The following is a 13,279-nucleotide window of genomic DNA, read 5'->3' on the forward strand; positions in this document are numbered from 1 at the left end:
TCTGTATTTATATCCCCACCAGTGACAGTACCTAGCATATGGTAAGCACGTAAAATGCTTTATTTTTCTACCTCAGAAGTAACTGAATTCAGCTTACATCAGCAATAGAATTCTTTCTACTACCTGCCCTATGATTTTTCATCTATTTTTTAAAGACCTCTCGTGAAACAGTACATTTCTTTTTTATGTCACATTAATTATGATTTCTCCTGATAGTAATCCCAAATTTGACTCTCTACTACTTTTATCCATTGCCCCAGAGTCTGCTTTGTTTTTCAGTCATTTTCAGTTATGTCTGACTCTTTGTGGCCTTGCTTGGGGTTTTCTTGTCAAAGATACTGGAGTGGTTTGCCATTTCCTCCCCAGCTCATTTTATAGATGAAGAAACTGAGACAAAGAGTGTTAAGTGATTTGCCTAGGGTCATACATCTAGTAAGTGTCTGAGGCCAGATTTGAGAAGATGAGTCTTCCTGCCTCAAGGCCTGGCACTTTGGCACCTAGCTGACCCAAAGTCGGCCTACTGGGGCCAAATAGAACAAATCCTATCTGTCTTCCATGTGACAACTGTTTAAATATTTGAAGACAAACATCATATTCTTCTGCACACCCCTTCCCCCATCCTGATACTAGGTTTTTCTTCTCTGAGCTAAAACTATTAGATCATCATATGAAATAAACTCAAGACCTTTTCTCATCCTGCTTCCCTCCCTCTAGAAGCTCTCCAGTTTCTCAAAATACTTCTGAAAATATGGTTCCCAGAATTGAAATCAGTGTCCCAGGTGTGGTCTGACCAATACAGAAAATCACAATACTGTTACCTCTTTAGACCTGGACATACTGCCTCTAAATGCAAACTAAGATTGTATTAGCAATGTTTTGGTTACTACAAGACATTGTTAACTCCTAATGAACTTTCGGTACAAAAAAAATCCATAGATTTTTCCCAGATAAGTATGACTACTCTTATGTGTATAATTGAAGCCAAAAGTAAGGCCTTATATCTAAATATTATATTCAGACTATTGTGTTTTCCTATAAATATCTGTTTGGATCCTGATTATTATACCAGAGTTACTTATCCCTCCCAAATCCAAGTTTTCCCCATCCTTAAAAAAGTTCTTCCTAGGGGCAGCTAGATGACGCAGTAGATAGAGCACCGACCCTGGATTCAGGAGTACCTGAGTTCAAATCCGGCCTCAGACACTTAACACTTACTAGCTGTGTGACCCTGGGCAAGTCACTTAACCCCAATTGCCTTACAAAAAAAAAAAAAAGTTCTTCCTAGATCCTATCCTGTTCACCAGCTATTATCTCCTGTCTCCCATCCTCTTCTAAGCTAATGTCCTTGAAAAAGTCTTTGGTAATCAATGACTCGATTTCCCCTCCTTTCACCCTCTGCTAAATCCTATGCAATCTGGCATTCAACTGAAAACGATTTCTCTAAAGCTATGAATGATATCTTAATTGGCAAATCTAATGACCTTTTCTCAAAGTCATCTTTTTAAACTTATTTTGATCATATAACATTGCCAATACCCATCTCTTTCTGGACATATTCTCCTCTCAGTGTTTTTGTGGTGCTGTTTTCCCTCTCTGTCTCTGTCTCTCTCTCTCTGTCTGTCTCTCTCTCTCCCTCTCTCTCTCTCTCTGTAACTTCATCACTGTAATTCAACATGTCCAAATTATAATTCATTACATTTACTTCCAAATATTCCCCACTTCTAAACTTCTATTTCTATTTTGGGTCCCACTATCTTTACAGTGAACTTGAACAGAAGTTAGTATGTTCATACTCTCTTCTCCAGAGTGCAAATGCCCACTTCCTGTATAAGCTGATTTCCAAGAGAATCTCAAATGTTATTCTTAGTGAAGCCGTTCACTGCTTAGTATATTCAGTGCCTTCATTACTATATTCTTGCTGTGTTTATAACATAAAAACTTGAGATTTCTGAGAAATCTCTCAGACTTTGGTAATTTTCATATCTTGAAAGGTGATGATATATCATGAAGACGATATAACTGTCAAATATATAAGAAAACAATAAAGAAATGTCACCAACAAATGTTGACATTGATGCAAATATTGTTAATTTAAAAATAAAAACAAAGTTAGCTGTAAATATAAAAACGGTATATATCGTTCAGGAAGCATTTAATTCTATTAATTCACCATTTTCTTATTATTATGAAAATAAATAAGGTCATTACTTCATTTTTATCTGTTTGATTCTTAATAAAAGAATTATTTGTGCACTCAAATACAATAATGATTTTCATATTACTTACTTAAATACCAGAAGAATAGAAGAGGTACTTCCTATTCCAATGGCAAAGGAAATGAAGGAAGATAATATAGTAAAATAAATAAAATTTCTCGAACAATCATCTGTCCTTGAACATTTACCCAGATGAGCTGAGGCTTTCCCAGACTGGATATTATTAACTTCAACACAGCTACAGTTATGGAACACCTAAAATAAATTTTGAGTTATAGAATGCATTTACAAAGCACAAAACAGAACATAAAACATTTCCTTATATTTAAAAATGAAGCATCCATCAAGAAAATTAAGTATTAGAGAATTCTAAAATACCCTTTGGGAGATACAATTTTAGAGGATGGAGATAATTTAAAACAAACAAATATTTATTTCATAGATAAGAAAATTGAAACCCACAGAGGGAATTTGTTAGGCTCCCTGAAGTAACAAGCAGCAGAAATGGAATTTGAACTCAGATCGTCTGACTAAATTCAGTACTCCTTTCCTCTAAAATTGTGCCTTAGATGAAAGGTAAATTGGTTCCTTAGTAACCTTTTGTTCACTATAGTCTGATCTATCAATGAAAGTAATTGGAAGTAATTATTCCTTTTTTATTTACTGTATTTAAACATAAATCAGGTTACTATGAAATGTCTAAAATGCAAAGGACCAATTAACTGATCATTTTAAACTAATATTCTATACTCCTTTTGCTGACAGCAAATCTAAGATCCACCTAGCATCACCAATAACTCACTCATTTACTCTTGCCTTAATCTTCCACTCTTTCCTACTACTACTATCTCATGATTCTATATCCATTATTCAATAGTTGTGACTATGGATCAAGATTTGGTAAGCATTAATGTATATTAAGAGATAGATTCTATATATGTAGCATGAGTGTAAGTCTATGATATAATGACTCTACAAATAAAAAAATGTTATTTTAAAAGAATTTCACATACCTGACTAATATGGAAATATGTCTTGCATGACTGTTAATATATAATCTATAATAAATAGCTTTTTTTTTTTAGTGAGGTAATTGGGGTTAAGTGACTTGCCCAGGGTCACACAGCCAGTAAGTGTTAAGTGTCTGAGGCCAGATTTGAACTCAGGTACTCCTGACTCCAGGGCTGGTGCTCTATCCACTGCGCCACCTAGCTGCCCCAATAAATAGCTTTTTTAAGGTGAAGGAAAAAGAGAAAAGGAGGGAGGGAGATAATTTAGAACTCTAAATTTAAAAAAAGGTTAAAATTGTTTTTATATGTAATTGGGAAAAATACAATATTAAATAAATAAGATGAAATATAATATAATTTTGTGTGTATCACACACAATAGCCTTTCCTAATGTCAATATCTCTGGTGCCTCTCCTCTTTCCCAAAATGAATTTGTTTTTATATTTTATATTTTATATTACATATATATATATGTACATCTATAGTTGAAAACATGACCAAATGCTATGGCAGGGCTGGGGATAAAGTAAAAAAAGTAAAGTTAAAAAAATTAAAAATCACACTCTCTGACCTCAAGGAGTTTCTATTGTAAGAGTAGTATACAGAACATATAGGGGAGTAGTGCTAGTGAAGGATATTTTGTTTTGAGGAGGTTAAGGGAACTGACATACTTCTCTCTGGAACTCTGACAGAGATAACTTGATTATAGTTTGAGAAATAGAAGGTGGAGGAGAGGGCATTTGCTTGGAACCAAATAGTGAAGTAAAGCATGGCTGCGACCAGCCCTAGATGTAATGGGCACCAGAGGGATCTACTGAGGACAATGGTCTTTGGGCATGAGTTTGGAGGAGAAGGCTTAAAGAGTTAAATGAAATTAAATTAAGGACTAAATTAGTCCTTTAGGGACACGGCCTATGTAGTATTTCCCCTAATAGAATGTAACCTTCTTGGAAACAGGAACTGTTTCACTTTTTGAATTTTTATTTCCAGGACCAAGTATAATGCTGCCCCATATTAAGTGCTTAATAAATGTTTGTTGATTGAATGTTGATAGTGTTACACTGAGGTCAGGAAGGCAATGGAACTAGATTTCCCAATAGGGCCCAGGACTAGGAAGTAGACTAGTCATCAAGAATCTAAAAAAACTTCTTAGATTCATAGGTTTTTGGAGTTGAAGAACTCAAAAGGATCTTAGAGGTCATGCAACCGTATCCCTTAATTTTGTAGATGCACCTTTTGAGACCCTGTAGGGTGAATATATTTATTCAGAGTTATCCAATTTAGTTAGTAATATAACAGGAATTGGACACCAGGTCTCTTGATCCCCAAGTATATAGTTGTGTTTTTTTTTTCTGCCACATTATCTCTATTGTAAAAAGAAATGGACACCAGGGAAACAACCAAAGCAGAGGACTACATTTCCATAAAGGTAAAATCAAGGATCTGGGAAGTCACAGAATAGATGAGAAAGGCACTAGCCCCCTGGAACCACTGAAGCTGAGCTGTGATCCTAGCGTAGAGGCTATTTTGTCTCTCATTTTATACTTTCATCCTGTTGTGAATAGTCCTGGGCTTATATATGTCAACTGAAGCCAGAAGGACAACTGATTAGGATGCTGAGAGATTCTGGTATCACGGGGAGAGTCTTATGCTTCCTTGGTAGATCATGGGAAGTTGACGTAGAGAAAAGACAGATTTATGTCAGCAGAGAGTGGATACATTCAAATGGTAGGTCCTGCTTAGGATCACAAAAATACTAAGTTCTTCAACTTTACCTTAAATGAAAGTTTCAAGACTACCCTTCAATTATTCTGTGCCTGCATAAGTCGGTTTCTTGAAAATACCCATAAATAAGTGAATATATCAGTCAAATGATGATTTGTTTTGAAAGTAATGACTTAAATACATTTGCCTCCCCATTTCCATTGAATTCCTTGTGTAGACACTTATGGACAGCTAGGTGGCAGAGTGCATAGAGCACTGGGCCTGGAGTCAGGAAGACCTGAATTAAAATATGATCTCAAGATACTTATTAGCTGTGTGAACTTGGGCAAATCACTAAAATTCCATTTGCCTACATTTTCTCATTTGTAAAATGGGGATATTATTAGCACCTATCTCCCAGATCTGTTGTGTGAATCAAATTAAGTAATATTTGTAAAGGACTTACCATTGTCCTGGAACTTGACAAGAATTATATAAATTCTAACTATAATTATTATTGTTATTAATTCAATTTTTGTTGGCCTTCCATATTCTAGAAGGCTTCTTAGAGCTACTTATTACCTTCAAATGTTATAATATTATATATTTTCATAAAATCAAGAAATCCGTGGCAGGGTGGCATGAAGGTTACTAGTTTAGGTATGGGAAGCCTGGTCTCAGTTTGAACTACCTAAAGAGGTCCCTGTATTCAGCAACAAACAATGCAACTCTAAATGATACTACTCTCATCATAAAATGCCTGAGTATTTTACTGAACTCATGAATTGTTGACTGACTTAGATAACAATTTATCAAATAAATCCGTTTTGATTATGATGCAGAAGAGAAAAAAATCATCACACGTACTAAATCCTTTCCACGGCCAACTGAAGATTTACATCCAGCCAAACAGGGGGACATGTAAGTGAGTCCATCATCCCCACAAACAGGATCCCAGAGATTGGCATCACAATTACAGTGTGAGTTGCAGAAAGAAAATGGGATGTCTTGAAGTGTCCCTGTGTCATTTCTGCAGTCAAAATGTAAAAATTTATCAGAGAGAAAAGAAGGATAAGTGAGTCAAATTCCAAACTGATGAAGAAAACAAAACTGATAAAATAATCAAAAGAGCAACATTTTTTGGGTGGGGCAATGAGGGTTAAGTGACTTGCCCAAGGTCACATAGTTTTTAAGTGTCAAGTGTCTGAGCCCAGATTTGAAGTTGGTTTCTCCTGAATCCAAGGCCGGTGCTTTATTCACTGCACCACCTAGCTGTCTCCCAAAGGACAACATTTTAAAATTTGATTTTACTTATATCTTTTAAAAAAACCTGGGGTTTACCACAGTCCACAAATGAAATTTAAGGAGGGAAACCAATATAATGAGTGAAGGATTATTGAGGGGAGGCCATTTTCCCAGAAGAGAGAGAGGGAGTCATGAATTTTGGTTTATTTCAATTCTACTGCTAACTGGCTATGTTACCCTGTGCAACTCATTTACCTTTTCTGAGATTAAATTTCCTTATCCTTAGCTCAAAAATTATATGAATATTATACAGATGAATAACATACATATATATTTCTTGTAGTATTCAGCATAGATAGCATTGCATTATATAGATAAACACTGAAAAATCATTAGATCTCATTATCATCAGAATAATAGCTAGCATTGATATAACACTCTAAGGTTTGCAAAGTGCTTCACAAATATTATCTCATTTTATCCTATGACAACTCTAGGGGTGGGTGCTTTCACTATTCCTATTTTACACATGAGGAAACCAAAGCAGTTAGAAGTTAAATGACTTGTTCATGTCACATATTTGAATTAATTTTAGGGGCTAGATATGAACTTATGTTTTCCTAATTCCAGGTCCAATCCTCAGTACCTCCTTGCTACCTTATAGCAATCTTGAAAAACTAAGGAAGATTGGATGGGGCTAAATACTCCTGAACAGCATGCTCAGGATCTTTGAAAGCTGATTCTCTTGGTATAGCACCTACCATAATGCCATGCCCAATTAATTCATTCCTGAAAATGATGATCTCTTTGTTCCTTTCTGAGTTGCAGAAAGAAAATGGGATGTCTTTTGGAGATGTTACTTGGTTATTTTGGCAGTCAAGCTATAGGGCCAACATCAGGAAATGCAGAAATCATTTGCAGAACTTTGAAAAATCAGTGATTTTCATAGCAGACCTATGAGCAAGAGGAACATTTGTACCAATGCTATCTAGTCAATTGTTCCTCTTAGGAGGTGAGGGTGGCCTGAAATAATAACAAAATAAATAAATGTTGAGGTAGTAACTCCTAAGCTAATATGGAAGTTAGGAGTAGAGATGGTAAAGGTTGTCATGGAAATATATCCCTTCCTTTTTACTTTGTTTCTTATCCAGGCCCCAGTAAAAGCAAACTTAGGAAGTTCTTGCTTTTCACCTAAGTCCGGCTCCACTTGCCTGGTGCTTCTAAAATCACTACCCAGGCTTTAATTCTTCATTTCTCATTAGACAATTTTTCCTATTGTCTGAATAACCAAAAGAAATAACACATGCCAGAGTCTACTCTGTGTCAGAGAGCCATTATGAATGTATGTATGTAAGTCAATTCTGATCTTATGGTCTTGTGGACATTCCTGGGAATCAGAAGAAGGCTGGAGAGATATGGGCAAATGTGATGCCCAATTGAGGTAGGGACAAAAAGTAGGGTAAGATTCCTTCACAAATCATTAATTAGTCTAAAAAAGGGGGCTGAAAAGGTATGAATGGTTTTTAGATGTTTACAGGATAGTTATACAGAATTAAATTATTAAAACTTAAAATTTCACTAAGACTTTTGGGACAATCTCTAGAGACCTTGATGTGGGATTTGGAGTCAAGAAGATCTAAATTTGTATTCTATGTCACTTGCTAGCTGTGTGACCCTACACAAATAATTTAAACTCTCAGCCTCTGTTTCCTCATCTGAGAAATAGGGATTATAATAGTACTAATCTCACAGAGTTGCAGGAACTAAATGAGATAAAACATGTAAAATGCTTTATAAACTTTTAAGTGCTACATAAATGCTAAGTATGTATTATTATCATCTCTTCTAGTAAAATAATACTTAGGGGGCAGCTAGGTGGCACAGTGGATAGAGCACCGGCCCTGGAATCAGGAGTACCTGGGTTCAAATCCGGCCTCAGACACTTAACACTTACTAACTGTGTGACCCTGGGCAAGTCACTTAACCCCAATTGCCTCACTAAAAAAAAATAAAATAATACTTAGAATTAGCTTGTAGTATTAGGGAATTTGGTTCAATATAATGAAAATTTTCTTTATAACAGTTGTTGAACATCAGAATGAACTAAGACTCAGGCCATGGATTCTCCTTTTGAAGTCTCTAAAAAGATGACAGTAATCCATGTGGCTACAATGGGTACTATGAAGGAAAGTAATACAATGAATGCCTTGTCAAAGTCATATCCATTTATCTAATTGAATGTTTAAGGAATGGGTCCTTTTAAAAGTACTCTTGATTTTAAATAATCTAAGTAAACAGAAAGTCTTCCCCATGGTTCTTGTGCAGTCTTTTATGCCAAAAAATACATATATTATTATATAGTTGATTAGTAATAGCTACATACCCATTGTAGTTTACTGTTAAGCCAGCTATCGGTTGACTTCTACAGTACAAAAAATATAGGGGTATTTGGAGAACCATAGCAATAACTCTGGAAATTAAGAGTAGTTTTGCATTTCCAAGAATGCCCAGTTTTAATTTTTTAGAAATATATCCTCCTAGGAAAACTGAAATAGCAACAATAGGTATTGCCGTTGTTCCTGGAAAGAAAAGAAGGGGGAAAAAGTCTGAGATTATGTAACCATAGTCCTCTCTCTCTCTCTCTCTCTCTCTCTCTCTCTCTCTCTCTCTCTCTCTGGTGAAACTTGCTATCTCAGATTAGAGCTTTTCTATCTTGCCAATTATTTCTTCTCTACAGGCCATAAACTGTTTGAACAATTCTCATTTCTCTTTTAAACCCCTAGGAACCTCATGTTGTAGTTCCATGTTCTGTTCAAAGTCCCCAGGGTCCTCTGTTTTATTCAATGTTGATTCATTTTCATTTGTTTTGCAGGATTTATTAATAGATGCATGAACTGATTTACTAGGCCATATTTCTTTTTGTCTTTAAATTTTCCTTATTGTTTTTTATTTATTTTCAAGGTTTTTGAATTTTTTTCCTTCTGAGATTTTTGTTAATTTTAGTCTTTCCCCCCTCCTCATGTTATTCTTTTTTTTTTTTTTGGACTCCTTCCTTTCTGATAAGACTAGATTTCAAGCAGTTTTAACTTCTGTCCACACTTGGCATTCAGGGTTAACCAGCCTAGGTTTTTGCCTCAAGTGACATTTGGGTGATAGAACTGATCCTAGTTGGATACCAGGCACTTTCCTTTAAGTTTAGTGAAGTGCCACAAATTGCCTACCCTTAACGCCCACCTCCCCTCCACAGCATCCAGAACTCAGTTTTCTGGCCCAGAAGTTTATAGTGCTATGACACTTATTCCATTGCAGGCTAGGGTGATTCTGTTATTTGGAATGAGGAGAGGGATGTCAGGGTGTTGGGTTGAACACTATTTCAAGGCTAAAAATGTGTCTTGTCCCTTTCCCTTTGCACCTCCACTATCCTTCAGAGATCTTTTGCAGCACAAAATATTGGCTATCGGCATATCAATAAAATCCTGCAATTTGGATTTTGGGGTCTCAAAGGCACTGGAATGGCAGGGGGAGGTGACCAAAATGTAGAATTTGTTTTGTTGCAGGCAGGTGGGTTTGAATACTTTGTGCAGCCTTACTGAAGATAGCATAGTGGGTGTCATAGGAGGGAATGCTGAGTGAGCATGAGTTCATGGACTTTTCTTTAATGATGATTTGGGTTTCTGGTTTCCTAGACTATGGAGACAGTTAAAGTTGCTGAATATTTGGCACATAATGTCTGCTTTGAAGATATCTGAGATTTTGTGAGGCTCAGAAAACAGTCTTGTCCTCCATCTTATTGGCAATGTAACTTGGTCAACAGCCTTATTTTAACACAAACTCTCTCTTTAGTACAATGAAGTAGTACAGAATTGGACTAGTGGTTTTTTGTATTAATTTCACCTATGTATTACCATTTGTATATGCCATTTCCTGACAGCTACATGGCACAATAGATAGTGCACTGGGTTTGGAGTCAGGAAGACTCATCTTCATGAATTCAAATCCAGTCTCAGATACTTACTAGCTATGTTGTGCCAAGGAAAACCCCAAATGGGGTTGTTCCCTGATACTGTGTGAACATGAGTAATGTATCATAAAGTATATCTTTTGGAAGTTTTGATTTTCTAAGTATAGGTATTTCCTGATATTAAATTACATTATTTAGAAGGTGAATATTTGAACTGGAAACAACTTAGCACTTTACATAAGGATTTTGCAAAGATATCATCATAAAAAGAACATAATTAGCTAGTTCAACATAAAAGTTTCATTTCCCCACAACTTTTCAGAAATATATTCTTTTAGTTGTGTGTGTGTGTGTGTGTGTGTGTGTGTGTGTGTGTGTGTGAGAGAGAGAGAGAGAGAGAGAGAGAGAGAGAAATGGGTACAGAAATTCTGCACCAGTTTGTTGCACTAAAAAGACAGTGTTAAAATAAGGCTTAGAGTATATTATGGGAATGAGGTACTAATATAGTTAGCTATGCTGTATAATATTATGTAAATGAATCAGAGAAGTATGAAACAAATTCTATGTGAAGCTGGAGTTAGGTGGTCATTACTGACCAAAGAGATAAAACTTCCTGTAGAAGATGGCATTTGAGTTGGACTTTAAAGGATAAATTGGAATTTAATGCATTTAACGGGGGAAAGGAGGATATTACAAATAGAGGGAAGAGATAGAACAAAGAAACAGAGGAAGAGAAGTGCAAGAAATGATATGCAGAGGGGCAGCTAGGTGGCACAGTGGATAAAACACCAGCCCTGGATTCAGAAGGACCTGAGTTCAAATCTGGCCTAAGACACTTGACACTTACTAGCTGTGTGACCCTGGGGAAGTCAGTTAACCTTCATTGCCCTACAAAAAACAAAAAGAAAGAAAGAAAGAAATGATAGGAAGAGAGGGAGCTGAGCCAAGATGGTTGGGGAAAGGCAGTGATTTGCCTGAGCTCTCCCCAAAACCCTTCCAAATACCTTCAAATAATGACATAAGACAATTCCTGGAGCAGCAGAACCCACAAAAAGAAAGGGTGAAATCATTTTCCAGTCAAGGACAACTTAGAAAGTCAGTGGGAAAGGTCCGTTGTACCAAGGTGAGAGTAGAGCACAGCCCAGCACAGGCCACGGCAGCACAGACCCAGACCCAGACTCAGGAACCTCTGAATAAGCAGTGGCAGTCACTGCTTTTAGAACTCAATCCACGGATGGTAAGAGGGTTGAGCAGTTGGCCAGAGGGAGATTACAGGGGTCTTTTTGCTCACACTGAGGCAGGACTCTGTTGTTTTGTCCATATTGGGATCCAGGTCAAAGTCTTGGGTGGTGGTCCCAGGTGGGGGGAAGAACACAAGCACACCAGAGCTTGCAGCCACAGTGAAGCAGGATTCTGTTCATAGTTCCAAGGCAGAAAAGCAGACCTGTGGCTGCTTACAGACCAGAGCACAGGCCAGGAGAGTGGTGAATATATCTCTCCTTAAATCATACTACCTTGGAAGAATTAAGGACTTACCAATTCCTAGAAGTATCTCTGAAAACAGCTGCTCAAATGCCCTGAAGCTTGGGACAGTGTGCCCACCATCTAGGAAGCAGTGCCCCACAGTAACAAACAGTTAAGAGTCAAGAAATATGCTGAGAAAATAAGCAAACAGAAAAAAATGCTCACCCTAGAAAGTTTCTATGGTGACAAGGAAGATCAAAATACAGCCTCAGAAGAAGAAAACAAAGTCAAACCTCCTACATCCAAAAGCTCCTAATGAAAATATGAATTGCTCTCAGGCCATAGAAGCACTCAAAAAGGACTTTGAAAATAAAGTAAGAGAAGTAGAGAAAAAATGGAAAAAGAAATGAGAGTGATGCAAGAAAATAATGAAAAAAGTCAACAGCTTGAAAAGCCAAATTGGCCAAATGGAAAAGGAGGCACAAAAGCTCTCTGAAGAAAATCATTGCTTAAAAATTAGGATTGAGTAAATGGAAGCTAATGACTTTATGAGAAATCAAGAAATAATAAAGCAACACCAAAAGAATGAAAAAATAGAAAGCAATGTGAAATATCTCATTGGAAAAACAAGCAACTTGGAAAATAGATCCAGGAGAGATCATTTGAAATTATTGGACTACTTGAAAGCCATATTAAAAAAAAAAGCCTACACATCATCTTCCAAGAAATTGTCAGGAAAAATTGCCCTGATAGTCTAGAAGCAGAAGGTAAAATAGAAATTGAAAGAATCCGCCTATCACCTCCTGAAAGAGATCCCAAAATGAAAACTTCCAGGAATATCATAGCCAAGTTCCAGAGTTCCCAGGTCAAAAAGAAAATATTGCAAGCATCCAGAAAGAAACAACTCAAGTATTGTGGAGCCACAGTCAGGATAACACAAGATTCAGCAGCTTCTGCATTAAGGGATCAGAGGGCTTAGAATATATTTCTGGAGGGCAAAGGAGCTGGGGTTAAAACCAAGAATCACCTACTCAGCAAAACAGTATAATCCTTGAGGGGGAAAATGGGAATTCAATGAAATAGAGGACTTTCAGGCCTTCTTGATAAAAAAGACCTGAGCTGAATAGAAAATTTGACTTTCAAATACAAGACCCTAGAGAAGCATAAAAAGGTAAACAAGAAAAAGACATCATAAGGGATATTAAAAGGTTAAACTGTTTACATTCCTACATGGGGTGATGATACTTGTAACAAAAGAACTTTCTCATTATTAAGGAAGCTGGATGGAGTATATTTAGACAGAGGGCACAGGTGTGAGTTGAATATGAATGGATAACATCTTTACAAAACTAAAATTAAGGGGTGAGAGGAATGCACTGGGAGAAGGGTAAAGGGAGAAGTGGAATGGAGTAAAGTATCTCACATGACAGAAGCAAGAAAAATCTTGTAAAGTGGAGGGGAAGATGGAAGAAGAGCTGGGATATGAGTGAACCCTACTATCATCAGAATTGGCTCAAAGAGGGAGTAATATATACACTCATTTGGGTATAGTAATATATCTTACCCGCAGGAAAGTAGTAGGGTAAGGGGATGAGGGGGGTGTGATAGAATGGAGGGCAGATTGGGGGAGGAAGAAGTCAGAAGCAAAACATTTTTGAGGAGGGATGAGGGAAAGAAGA

The 13,279-nt window shown here is 36.7% G+C and overlaps 1 protein-coding gene across 4 annotated transcripts in view; it reads right to left on the reverse strand.

Moving 5' to 3' along the window:
* The window catches only part of LOC122728573 (solute carrier organic anion transporter family member 1B1-like), a 61,101-nt gene that overhangs the window by 17,559 nt on the left and 30,263 nt on the right, over window positions 1-13,279 (reverse strand). For all 4 annotated transcript variants that reach the window (XM_043967316.1, XM_043967319.1, XM_043967318.1 and 1 more), the window contains exons 10-12: window positions 8,559-8,754; window positions 5,798-5,960; window positions 2,287-2,471 (exon numbers count right to left, since the gene is read on the reverse strand). In XM_043967316.1, the coding sequence (XP_043823251.1) occupies window positions 2,287-2,471; window positions 5,798-5,960; window positions 8,559-8,754 (544 nt within the window). The remainder of the gene's footprint in view (window positions 1-2,286; window positions 2,472-5,797; window positions 5,961-8,558; window positions 8,755-13,279) is intronic.

Source organism: Dromiciops gliroides, chromosome 5 (assembly GCF_019393635.1).
Source record: "Dromiciops gliroides isolate mDroGli1 chromosome 5, mDroGli1.pri, whole genome shotgun sequence".
Classification (NCBI taxonomy): domain Eukaryota; kingdom Metazoa; phylum Chordata; class Mammalia; order Microbiotheria; family Microbiotheriidae; genus Dromiciops; species Dromiciops gliroides.